The 14,483-nt window shown below is 38.8% G+C and overlaps 1 protein-coding gene across 12 annotated transcripts in view; it reads right to left on the bottom strand.

The window, feature by feature from the left end:
• thsd7ab (thrombospondin, type I, domain containing 7Ab) overlaps window positions 1-14,483 on the bottom strand; it is a 346,631-nt gene that overhangs the window by 73,845 nt on the left and 258,303 nt on the right. For all 12 annotated transcript variants that reach the window (XR_012391319.1, XR_012391315.1, XR_012391314.1 and 9 more), the window contains 4 exons: window positions 10,594-10,709; window positions 7,780-7,915; window positions 7,449-7,552; window positions 1,149-1,343 (listed from right to left, as the gene is read on the bottom strand). Coding sequence is in view for 4 of the 12 variants with exons in the window: in XM_073924512.1 (XP_073780613.1) it covers window positions 1,149-1,343; window positions 7,449-7,552; window positions 7,780-7,915; window positions 10,594-10,709 (551 nt within the window). In the remaining 8 variants the exon portion in view is untranslated. The remainder of the gene's footprint in view (window positions 1-1,148; window positions 1,344-7,448; window positions 7,553-7,779; window positions 7,916-10,593; window positions 10,710-14,483) is intronic.

Genomic DNA, 14,483 nt, shown 5'->3' with positions numbered 1-14,483 from the left:
ATGGACATATATAATGCGATCGTGATTTTCGAAAGTATTAAATTGCTTTGTAAACATTTATTATTACCATTTAATGAGTCTCCCCATTCAGTTGAATAGAGCGCTTGGACCCGGAAGCCGCTTCGCGTGACGTCACACTTAACAAGCGGATAAGTCTCTTTTATTAAATATCCTGACGTTAAAATAGCATCCAAATCCCTTCCATTTTAAGGCCCACGCAACATGATGTAGGACTGCTGTTTCCATGCCCACAAATTTGATTGACAGCCGTGCATTAACATGTCTCCATAGTAACTTGTATAATCAAATCAACAAGACAGGACGTACGCAAAGCAACTGGAAATAAAAGATCTGTTCGGCTCTCTGTGATCATCAATCATCAACAAATATGATCAAGAATGAGTTTTACAATTTTAAAACGCTTTGCATGGTTATAATAAAGTAAGCGAAATATGGTAAAATCGCTGTAATGCATCACCACAGCTGCGTGTCAGTACAATTATAGAAGCCGATTCAATCCCGGGTTGTGAACGTTAAATCAGATTTATTTTGTACATTCACATAACAGATGTCCATACAGCAGTGGATATTAACTTGTATCCAGTCGCATTTGCTGTGCAAAAACAGTGCAAAGGTATAGATGTGCGCTGTTGTGTGTAAACTTTGTAACAACATTTTGTGTGAATTATCATTGCAGAAAGGCTTGAATTAACTCCACAACAAATACATCAAATAATCATTGGGTTCGTATTGTAGTATTTTTCACAAATGTTACGCGAGATCTGCTTCCTTCATGTCTGTCACTGTGCTGTTTATCTGATGCAGCACATGAGGCACACTCTCACAGGCACGTGGGAACGGTGGGCAGGGACAACTAGCTCATTTGCAGAAAGTGACAAACTTCTGAAAGGTCTAATACATAATCTGATGGGTGTTTTGAGCTGAACCTTTACAGACACATTCTAGAGACACAAAATGCTTATCTTAAATCTTGAAAAAGGAGTAAAATAGATGCCCTGTAAATCATTTAGTTGAAACCTGATTAACTTACCAAAATTAGTTAAAGCAACGTAAAATATTTGTTGCATACGAATACATTTTTAAAGTTCAGTCCCGCATTAAAGACTGATGCGCAGTGTGTTCATTACCCAGCAGGTTTCTCCGGCGGGTCCGGACCCCTACACAGTCTGAGGAGCAGGGGGAGAAGCGGGACCAGCCGCTGAGCTGGCAGTCATCTCGGCATGGCAACTGGCAGAGCTGGCTCACCGCAGGCATACTGCTGGCAGAACGCAAACACTGCAGAACATCCGCCAGACCACCGTCCAGCTGACGACATGACACCGCTGCACACACACACACGCAAACACACACACACACACACACACACACACACACACACAGAGAAAGAGAGAGAAGAGTAGATCCGTAAACACTTCCTCCTCCACTGTGATAAATACACATCTCTAAGAGATTCACAGTCAAATACAGCAGACTACTCTGAGTTTCAGTCCCTCCATAGTAATGATAAATGAAGAAATCTACTTAAAGGCCTCACCATATCTTTAGTAGCTCGTCATTTTTATAAATGCCACAAACTAAGTGTAGAAATTCTATACACAGAAAACACACACACACAAACATACACACACACACACACACACTCACACACACACACACACACACACACACACACACACACACACACACACACACACACACACAAAGAGAGAAAACCCACACGCAGGGGGGAGAGAGAGAATGCAAACAAAGAAAACACACACACACACACACACACACACACACACATGTACTTACATGCGTTTTCACACCTGCACATACAGACAGAAAACACACAAACACACACAAAAAGACAAAGAGAAAACACACTCAACCAGACACACAGACAGACAGACATACACATACAGACAAACAGAAAACACACACACGGACAAACAACACATGCGTGCACACACGCAGACAGGCAGACACACAGACAGACACACAGACTGACACACAGAGAAAGAGACAGACAAATAGAAAACACACACAAACACACACACATGCGCACACACGCACAGACAGACACGCGCACACACACATGCAGAGAGCACACAGAGTCTCTTTGCTCAAAAAACCCTTTCAATGATGCAGCACTCTTCTGTTGTTTGTATTTAATTCAGATACTGAGTTGTTTATTAGAGGTGTGAGCACAGAACCCAGTGCCAGAACCCCCTGGATTTCCAAGTTTCTCACCAGCAGAAGGTAAACTTAGAGAACTGTGAATGCGACACATTTTTTACTCTTATTTTTCACCTCATTCTTCGCATATTTATAATGTAATAAAACATAATATAGGTTGTCAATCAAAAATAGCTGTTTACTATCTTAAAGAGGTGGTCCAGAGTGTATTTTTAAGGCTGGGTTGTGTTTATAGGATGCAAAGCGACTGTGTGTTCGTGCTTCATTTGTACAAAACCACGTTAATTTTATCATATATCTTACTTTGATTAAATACAGCTACTCAGCTAACAAGAAACGATGAAAACTATTGTCTACTTCCTACGAAACTGCCCTCAAGAGGCTCTGATTGGTCAGCTAACATAATGTGCTATGATTGATGGATCGGCTCCACGTCCCCAGGAAAAGCGTCACGCCTCTATAAGCACGCGCTTTGCCTCTGCTCTGTAAATACTGTCAGTCAGGTTAACTGTTAGCAGTATCTGAGCCTTAATCAGAAAGAAAATGACATGGAATACAACTAAACCTCACGCCTGCTCTCTAAAATAAAATCTGACAAGTGCCTTTCACGTATATTTGGGTTATAAGCATGTGTACGTAATATGAAAACGTTGGCTCAGGTTAGCAATGTCGCATCAAAACAAGAAAGTTTCTTGTTCAACCCTCGGCTGGGTCAGTTGGCATTTCTGTGTGGAGTTTGCAAGTTCTCTCCATGTTGGCAGGGGTTTCTTCTGGGTGCTCCGGTTTCCCCCACAGTCCAAACACATACACTATAGGTGAATCGGATGACTAAGTGCCTGCTCACACTATGCTATCTAAACCGTGCCCAGGCTTTTTTCCCAGATCATTTGAGAAGTGTGAGTGCTCTGAATCGGGCTCAGGCACGGTTCACTTGGCCGGCCCTGGCTCGGTTAGAAGAGGTGTGCCAAAGCGCAGTTTACTTGGGCTTTGGCATGGTACGCTTGTAGTGTGAGTGCAAAACGTGCCTGAGCCCAAAACTGAAGACAAGGTGTGACTTTGACGAGACTGTTTGATATGGATTTATTAATAATTTTTACTGTTCAATGAACGCAAACTGTTGTAGTTTATTAAAGATGCAAACCCCTCATTGCACGACAGCTGCACCTTTAGCAAACCTCATAATACCTGCAGCACGAGGACTTTATAATTGTTTGTGAACGTCAAAAGCTGATCTGTTAGGCGAAATATTTGACTGTGTCACTGCATATCAAACAACTAAAACGCTATAACTAAAGAAATCTCCACTGTGCTGAGTGAAAGTGCTTCTCTACTGAACAGGGCATCATCGATGACGTAAGCGTGCCCAGGCCTGAATGTACTGTGAGTGCGCGACGTCGGGGGAGACAGGAGACAGCCCAAGCGTGCTTTCGCCCAGTTCAAGGCAACTGTAGTGTGAGTTCGCCCTAAATTGGTCGTAGTGTATGAGTGTGTCTGTGAATGCTGGTGTGTATCTGTGTTTCCCAATACAAGGTTGCGACTGAATGGGCATCCGATGCTTAAACATATGCCAGAATAGTTGGTGGTTTATTCCATTGTGGCAACCCCTGATAAATAAGGAAAATGAATGAATGAATGAATGAATGAATGAATGAATGAATGAATGAATGAATGAACGAATGAATGAATGTGCGTTGTATTAATGCGAATCGATGCGTAGTGCAAATGAATGAATGCAGTGTGCAAATGGATGTGGTATATATATATATATATATATATATATATATATATATATATATATATATATATATATACATATATACATATATATATATATATATATATATATATATATATATATATATATATATATATATATATATATATATATACACACACACATACATATATAATATATATATATATATATATATATATATATAAAACTATATAAAATGAAATGCTATAACACACTCACTGATTTATGCACCACCAATAGGTTTGTCACCTAAAGCAAATTTATTCATAGTTAACATTAATGGAGTCCTCTATGAGTCCTTTCACTTGTAGCGGACCTGTAAAGTCAAGTGTGTTAAGCTGTTGTCATTGTGAGGAGGCTGTGTAATCTACAGTATTAAGACGCACAGTCACGTTGGCAATGACGTGAGCACAAGTAAACAGGAACCATGAAGTCAAACTGCGGGGGACGACAGAGTTCAACAGAGCAATGACGCCAACACTACGACGCCCTTCCACACTGTCAAGAGCCATCAGATCAAGAGTTTGAAGGATCGCTCCTGCCCCTGACAAGCACTGAAGGGCAAATGTCAAGTCTAGTGTGATGAAAACCTTTGTCAGAGCAACATCTAAACCAGTTTAATACATAATCGAGTCTTCCGCTGCCTTGTGATTGACAAAACATGTCAAAAGGAATCAGAAAAAGGCAAGAATCCAAAAACAACAGTGAATAAAACAATAATGGAAATACTTTGCAGACTTCAACTGCAAATAATAGTTTTTTTTAAAAGCAACATTCTCTGAGGAATAAAGCAGAATGCAAATTAGCCTGCTTCTGAAATAAAGCAATAAAAATTCACAGACTCCAGAAGAGATCAGATAATATACCAAAATTATGCTTATTGCAGAAGATTTCACAGCTACAGAAACTGTCTTTAGAGTGTTTTGCATACACTGTTTGAGTTGCTCTAGCATCCGATCAAAGAAAATAAGCAAATATACACAAAATCTGTTATTCATTTTCCTTCAGCGTAATCCCTAATTATCAGGGGTCGCCACAGTGGAATGAACCGCCAACTATTCCAGCATACGTTTTACGCAGCAGATGTCCTTGCAGTACTGGAAAACACCCATACACTCTCAGATTTACACACACACACACACACTCATACACTAAGGCCAATTTTGTTTACCCAATTGACCCTTCACTAAGCCCCGTCTTCCTTAGTTACTGTTGTTACTCATGTCAAGCTTTCATGCCTGGCATGTCTATTGCAATATGTATGCGCCGGTGTCAGACATTCCTAGGGGTATAATTAATCAATTTTAGCAAACAGGTGAGATATCTGACAAAAAAAAAAAGAATGTAGTATGCATTACAGGGGTATATTCATGGCATAATACACAATCGATTTAAAAATAATTTAATCAAAACTGAAGTTAAAGCCTAGCCGCCTCATACACTGATCATTCAACAGCTTAATTTATGCACAGCAGGAGAGGTTAAATGTAAAAAATATTTATTTTAACAAATAAAAACCATGATTTCCCTTTTTTTTAAACCAAAAAGCCTGATAGACCATTGTTGTGCAATGAAATATAACGTTACTAACCGACAATGAAACACGCATGGACAGTGTTTCTACATAATTAATTTGTAGAAAGAACAGCCAGAAAGGGAAATTGATGGATTTGTGCAGAATATTAGTATCATTGACCCATAACAATGTACAGTAGCTAAACCTGTCAGTATGTTTATTATTCTAATTTGCAGTTGGGTAGAGAAAATAAATTAATTAAAATACAAATCAAAGTATAAATAGCAAAAGTGAACACAAATTTTCCCTACCAGCAAATATTAATCTGACACCAAAAATAAAAGCAGACACTAACCCGGTATAATATCGTCACCAATAAATAAATCTCCAAAAGACCAACGAAAATAGTGGGGAATTGTAGCTCTGACATGGACATGAGGGATATAAATTACTGAACAGCTGCGGTTGAAGTATATTAATCACAAGTGCTCAGTTTGTGATCACACTTCGGTTTTATTCTGTTGATATTTAGCTTCAAATACTCATAGTTTGAAACAGGTGGAAATATGATTGCTGTTAGTATGACTACTATTAGGAGAGCTTAAACGGAGCAGTGCTAATAATATCGAGAGAGAGAAAAAGAAAAAGACAGCTGGGAAACATATCCTGCTTTGTATTTTTGTAGGGAACACAGTTTAGATCTTTTTAGGGTAAGTGGTGTGAGAGTTATTGGCATCTAATTATCCCTGAATGTGTCGGGAATATCGAAAACAAAACCAACTTAACCCTGCTCTATTAGCGTCCCTCATAGAGCTTGATGCATGCTGGCATTCCTCCCCTTGGGTTTTAGGTTTTGGAAAGGGAAAAAAAATTCCACCACCCTGTCCAAACTTTTCGGATATCAGATTTGCATGATCCATTTGCACAGCACTTTGGCTTGTTTCCCTCGCTCAAAAGCTTGACATACACATAGCTATGGTTGCTTAGCTACGATTGGTGTATGGCTGTTTTCGGGTGTGGCTTAGCAAAGGGTCAATTCACCTATACTGCATGTCCTTGGACTGTAGAGGAAACCCACATTCTCCATCACAGGGAGAAAATGCAAACTCCACACAGAAATGGCAACTGGCCCAGCTGAACCAGCACCCTTCTTGCTCTGAGGCAACAACAAACAAAATCTGTGTTGAATGTAATTTGCATAATGAAGTATTACTAATTTGTATGCACGGGTTAACATGAATGGTGGGTGCGCATAAAAATAAAAAAAAACATAACTCATTAAGAGAAGAAGGACAAACCTTTTCGAACAGCTTTCAGTTGACTCAAATTAGCGATACACCAACAACGCACCATAACAAACCTCCTTTTCAGACCACGATGCACATGGGAGCACAAATGGGTGCAAATGCTTATCGTAGTCTAAGCATGAAGCAATCATGACAAGATGTATATAAATTGCAAGCGTAACACTTCTGGTTCACATATATGGTGACAGATTTTTAATAGATATTACTGAGCAACAGTTATTTATTAATTTGCAACAATACTTAGAGTTGTAAAGCAATACTTTGCTACAGCAATGCACATAATAATGATTTAGATGTTTTTTAGAGGCTGATTTCAAATAAAATACCACAAAACTTCCCATAATACTTTAGAATTGTATGTCGACGTTACAAATGTTGTCAAAAGTATGAAAAAATATGGTTCATATTCCTCAAAACATAGGGGGAGTCCTTGTATGGTCACCAATGGAAAATGAATGTCATCCGGTGGTGATGTGTGGTACTGCGGCCAAACAAAATCGTACTGAAAGCTCATTTTTTGAGATATCAACTTCAAATTTGGAATACAATTTGTATATATAAATTAGCTTACAATGAGTACATTTGGCGCCGTATTGCACCTATAGTGTGTGAAAGGGCTCAAGAGGTCAAGGGATTACTGATAATATGCATGACAGCTGACATACAGTACCTCGAGTCTGGATTCCAGCTCCGCAGTTCTCCTGAGCTCCTTTACTGTCTCTGCGGATGCTCCACGGAACCAGCTGACATTTACGCCATTTGTGTGTTTTCCACCTGCAAGTTGAAAGCAACTTCAGTATAATTTTCAGCAGACGTTGATCAGTTGGTGAATTGTAAATCCCAATTAGCCACCTTAACTTGAGACACATTGAAAAACCCACTGCTTTTGGAAAACAAACTCATTTGAATTAAGCAGGTCGATAAAATCCTAACTTTGTTTCATCAGGTTTATACTGAATGTGAATAAATGTGAAATAGATCAGTTGTGGGTAAAGACATACCTGTAACCAGGACAGACAGATGGAGCTGCGCAGTCTTTCTCTTCATAAAGGGTGTCTGGACACTCCTGACCTCCATTGGCTGGCCTCTGAATGATCACTCGATAGCGAGACTGCTTATTCTTCTGTCCATTTGCACCTGTCATTTCAAACAGTCAGTTCATATCATGCTTAATTATTCTGGCGGGGGGTAAAACAACAGATGGAGGAATGATGGAATGGAAGACAGACAGAAATATGGATGGAAGGAGGGAATGACGGATGGATGGAATGACGGACAGAGGGAGCAACAGATGATCAGACATAGAGACAGAAAGATAGAGCATTGAATGCAATGGATGGAATAACAAAGACGACGGATAGATGGATGGATGGATGGATGAATAGATGAATGAATGGATGGATGAATGGATAGATGGATGGATGGACGGATGGCAGACACAAAATTATGGATGGAGGGATGGAATGACAGCAAATGAGTGTGTATGGATGTTTCCCAGAGATGGGTTGCGGCTGGAAGAGCATCCGCTGTGTAAAACATATACTGGATAAGTTGGTGGTTCATTCTGCTGTGGCGATCCCAGATTAATAAAGGAACTAAGCCGAAAAGCAAATGATTGAATGGATGGAATGACGAACGGATGAAACAACAGGTGATCAGAAAAACAGATAGAAAGAGCAATGAATGGAAAAGATGAAACACCTGGAAGATGATGGATGGATGGGATGGAAGGATGGTTGGCAGACAGACAGAATTACGGATGGAAGGATGGATGGAAGGATAGAATGATGGATGGCAGACAGACAGATTTACAAAATGAAGGATGGAATGACGAATGGATGAATCAACAGGTGATTAGATAAACAGATACACCTGAAAGACAATGGATGGATGGATGGATGGATGGATGAATGAAATGAAATGAAAGACGGACGGAATTATGGATGGAAGAATGGAATGATGGATGGAACAGTTGGATAAAATGTATGTATGGATAGATGGAACAACTGGAAGAAGATGGATGGATGGAACAACAGGAAGACAATGGATGGATGGATGGAACACCTGCAAGACGATGGATTGATGGATGGATGGATGGATGGATGGATGGAATGAAAGACAGACGGAATAATGGATGGAAGGATGGAATGAAGGATGGAACAGTTGGATGAAATGTATGGATGGATAGATGGACCAACTGGAAGAAGATGGATGAATGGAACAACAGGAAGACAATGGATGGATGGATGGATGGAACAATAGGAAGATGATGGATGGATGGATGAATTGATGGATGGAATGAAAAACAGGTGGAATTATGGATGGAAGGATTGACTGGTGGATGAATGACAGATGAATTAAACAACAGGTGATCGGACAAACAGACAGAAAGAGCAATGAATAAAATGGATGGAACAACTAGAAGATGGCGGATGGATGAATAAATGGATAGAACGAAAGACAGACGGAATTATGGATGGAATGACAGGCGGATGAAATGATAAATAATTGAAACAGCTCATCAGATAAACAGACACAAGGAGCAATGAATAAAACACCTGGAATACGATGGATGGATAGAGGGATGGATGGCTGGAAGACAGACGGACTTGATGGAATACCTGGAAGATAATGAATAGAGGGAGGGAGGGATGGATGGAGCGGAAGACAGACAGAATTATGGATGGAATGACTGAATAAACAACAGTTGATCAAGTAAACAGACAGAAAGAACAAAGAATGGAATGGATGAAACACCTGAAAGACAATGAATGGATGGATGGTTGGAATGACGGAAAGACACAAAGACAGAGGGATAGAACAATAGATGGATGTAATGACTGACAGGCAGACAGAGACAGAATGATAGTATAAAAGATAAAATGATGGATAGAACAAAAGACGGACAGAACTGTAGACAGAACGGACAGAACTGTAGAATAATAGATACAATGATGAACGGATGTATGGATGGATGAATGAATAAATGGATGGATGCCACAATTGATAATCAGACAAAGACAAAGGAATAGTGCAACTGATGGACGAATAGATGGAAGGATGGAATGACAGACAGAATAATAGGTAGACTGATAGATGGATGGATTGATGATCAGAAAGAAGATACAACAAAGAATGGATGGATGGAACAGCATGAAATAGAATAATATATAGAATGATGGATTGATGGGTGGATGAATGGATGGATGAATGGATGAAACAGATGACCAGATAAACAAAGACTGATGGGCAGTACAACTGATGGATGAATGGATGGTAGGATGGAAAGACAGACAGACAAAATTATTGAATAATAGATATATGGATGGATGGAAGGATGAAATGACAGAAGAACAAGGACAGAACAATGAAAGAAAGATAGAAAGATAGAACAACGAATAAAAAGATAGAACAATGAAAGGATGGAACAACAAAAAGACAGAATGATAGAATAATAAACAGAATGATGGATGAATGGATGGACAGATGACTGCAATGACAAATAGACAGAATAAACAGATGGATGGATAAAATAATGGATTGCTACATGAAGACATCCAATAGACAGACAGAACAATGAACTGACGATTAAATAGGTAGAACAATACATATGAGCATCAGATGAACCTATAAATAAAGGAAAGAACAATGAATGTATATAAAAGACCAAACAAAATGACAGAACAACCGAGACAGTGATGGAAAGATGAAAGAATAATCAAATCAGGTGGACAAACAAACAGACAGATCAAAGGAAAGATGATGAAGGGAGAGAAGCCACAGAGAAGCAGATAAGGATGGATGGATAGATGTACCTGAATCACAGGAGGTGGGACACTCTGTCCATTCACTGTAGGGTGTCACTATACAGTCTCTCTTACAGGGCAGCTGACAGACCTGCACAGACTCTGGTCGAGGGGCTTCAGGACACCTAAAACAGACACATTGGAATATTACCAGCTCACAGAGGGAAAGAACATGCACATACATATTATTTGGCCACAAAAAGCAGTAGACTGCAGAGCACGCAAATATGGGTGTGGTTAGGATAGGACAATACTTGACAACTATTTGAAATCTGGATTTTGAAGCTTCAAAAATATGGAAAAAAAAAAAAAAAATCGCCCTTTAAATTTGTCCAAATTAGATTTTTGGCAATGCGCACTACTAATCAAAAATTACATTTTGTGTGGTCCAGGGTCACATTTTTAAGTGAACTTTGCCTATAGTTCATGGATAGATACAGTAGATACAAAGACAATAGATACAAATAGAGACAAAACAATAGATAGAACGATAGATAGAATTATAGATAGAACAATAGATAGTACGATAGACAGATAGATAGTACGATGGATGGATGGATGGATGGATGGATGGATGATGGATAAAACGATAGAAGGATGATAGGTAGATAGATAGATAGATATATAGATAGATATATAGATAGATAGATAGATAGATAGATAGATAGATAGATAGATAGATAGATAGATAGATAGATAGATAGATAGAATATCAATGTAAATGTACTAATGCTTTAATTAACAGCACATTTGTTTTAACAGGTTGCTAACATGTATTAGCATATTGTTAGCATGTTAGCTTGTATTTTTATTTTCAATTATTAACATGCTTTTTCATAGCGTGTTTTGGAAATTGGTCTTGAACTAGTTACAAGCATGTTTTATAATGCGCTAGCATTCTCATAATTTATTTTAACAATATTGCTAGCAGATGTTTAGCTGGTGCTAACAAATTCGCTTTCAACGGTTTCAACAGGCTGAAGCAGGTAAACAAATGAAAAGAATATGGATATTGATTGTTATCAATTTGCTAACGTTTTAACAAGTTACTAGCATATTTGTTTTTGCAAATTGCTAGCATTATTGGATACTTTTTAGATTTGCTTGCATGTTTGTTTTAGCAAGTTGTTAGCATGTTTTAGTGCTTTGGCATGTTATGGAATTTGGTTTAAGTTGTTATCAAGTCACTAGCACATTTCCAGATTACTAAATAATCACCAAAAGCAAGAAAAATATCAAGGTATCTAGCTATATCTCTATTAGTAATATTGTCCACCCTTACTCTGTACAACAGCTTACATCAGAATCCTTGCTGAGCATGGCAACATCTGTAGTACAACAATGCTTCTTTTTTCCAAATCATATTTGTCCTGCTCCATGATTGCATTATGTACCAGCCAGATGAAACAGATAAGGCCTAACATTCTGTTACAGTAGTCAGTCACGGCGTAATACTCTTCTTTTATCACTGCTACAGCTCCTCAATCCAAGATCATCGGAGGTCAGTTTTAATCTGCTCCTGTTATTTAAGCACTGCTCCAGCTCGGCTGAATTGCCTCGGATAAAGATAAACATTGATGCGACGGTCCAGCAGAGGGACATTCAGTAATCTGATCTTTGATCTAATCCTCCAAGCTCTGTGAAAGGAGTCGCCATGTGCTCCGTGTTTCAGGAGGGCTGCAAAAGCTGCAACTATACAGTAAAGCAACAGATACGCAAGGCTGATTGATTTGTATTATGAATACCAGAATAAGTAAATCCACCAGAGAAGCAAATCTGCTTTGGGTGTGCAAGGCTCGCATGGAGATTGGGTAACTTTCTGATTGAGCACTAGCAACATTTTAAGACATGCAACAATACACAGTTTTACTTTTATCTTAATGGATTTATGCAGTAAAGAACATGCAAACACTGCAATATGTTTTGCTAATATGTGAATAGGAAATAGATTTTTATTTACAGAAAAAAACAAATAAAAAAAATAAAAAAATGCAAAATAATTTAAGTAGTTAAAAAACAGTAATGAATGGTATTTTATTTCTATTTCAATGAATTGTGTGCCGTAAAGGACATGCAAACACTGCAAAATATTTAGCTAGAATAAAATTGTATGTTTTTCTCTTCTTTCATTCTTTTATATCGCATTTTATCTGTTTTTATGTTTTAATCATTTATTAATTTTTCTTATACTTGTTTCTTTTATTCTTGTTTATGTAAAGCACTTTGAATTGCCACTGTGTATGAAATGTGCTATATATAAATAAACTTGCCTTGCCTTGCCTAGAAACTCTACTGACTAACTTCACATGAGAAATCAAACTCCTTTTTACGATTTGAACTTTAAAAAGTGAATGAATTTTTGTGGTATTTTCTTTTTTAATTTTTCTGTAGTTTTTCTTTCATTCAGCGGTACTGGATGCGACAATAAAGTAAGGACTGATAGGAGAGAGCAGTTTAAATGTATTTAATACCGCTCGCCCAATGAAATAAAAACATACGTTTTACCCAGACAGTATAAACGCGTGTTCGGTGAGGATGATGTGACGAGTCTCGAGGAGACGTGTGCGTCTTTGGTACTTTACTGACTCGGTAGGTGCAGAGAATAGTGTCAAACCAATCACTGTAAAAGGTGTCAAACAGCCATGTGTGTATGTTCTGTAGCAAAATGCAGATAAAACTCCTTCACGATGTTAGTTTGATTACTAGGGGTGTCAAAATTAATTGTTTCTTCGGTGCACCGCGATGCAGACGCGTATAATTCAGTATCGGTTCAGTAATAATCATAACCGGTTATTATTTACTGACATCATTTATCTCCTATGCGTGAGGGAGGTGAGCGCGTGTATTTACAACACTCAATAGCCAACTCAGGGCCGGCCCGTGGCATAGGCAGTAAAGGCAAATGCTAAGGGCGCTGTACATCCAGGGGGGGGCGCCAGAAATGAGCGTGGTTAAATTGAGTTTTCGATATTCCTCACACATTCAGTTATAGACGGCAATAACTCAAAAACCTCTTACCCTAAAAGGATCTAAAGTGTGTTTCCTACAAAAAGACAAAGCTGGTTATGTTTCACAGCTATCTTTTTCTTTTTTTCTTTTTGCTCGACATTACGACCACCGCTCTGTTTAAGCCCTCACAATATGCGATTACCTGGGGGAGCTTGCGCTGAACGTAAGGGATCGTCGGAAAAGTGTTTCTTTTTTTCGTTTTGTTTTTTTTTTTGCTCCGCTCAGCGCTAGCTTTCCCAGCTAAATGCATATTGCGAGGACTTAAGTGTGTGTGTGTGTGTGTGTGTTTGTTTGTTTGGTGCTGTCTATGTTTGTGTATGTGTGTGAATGAGAGACTGTGATGCTGTGTGTCTGTGTTTATAGAGACAGCTTGTTATAGCCTCCCCCAAATATAACACTGTGTATGGAAAGCATCGTCAATGCACCGTGATGCACTGAAATATCGAATTAAACCGAATCGATGGCATGTTAATCGTAACCGAACCAAACCGAGAGACCAGTATAGGTTCACACCTCTATTGATTACGGTCTTTACATGTCTGTACTCCACAACAATAATGCAGTTGAAACAGGAATACTCTACATGCCTTAATTCCACTTGTGTTTACAACGATTGTGACTTTCAGCATATCTAAAGTGCTATTCTATCACATTGTTAATGTGTGGTTGCAGTTGGACGCGGCAGCCGCATAACTCCAGTGGAAAAAAAAGTGGTTATTCACACTCACCCGCCCAACTGAGTGACACGCGCAACTCCAAAGCTAGCCTGGGTTTCCAGGTGTGTGCAAAATACTTGATTTGCTGTTCCAATCCTGCCTCCAATCTTCAGTGCTAATTTCACCCTCACGCTCAATAACATCACTACTCACATGACAACTTTTCACCTTGAC

Source organism: Danio rerio, chromosome 16 (assembly GCF_049306965.1).
Source record: "Danio rerio strain Tuebingen ecotype United States chromosome 16, GRCz12tu, whole genome shotgun sequence".
In the NCBI taxonomy this organism is placed as follows: Eukaryota; Metazoa; Chordata; class Actinopteri; order Cypriniformes; family Danionidae; genus Danio; species Danio rerio.
The sequence above is the reverse complement of the archived record's forward strand: the minus strand, read 5'-3'. Positions and strand labels throughout refer to the sequence as shown.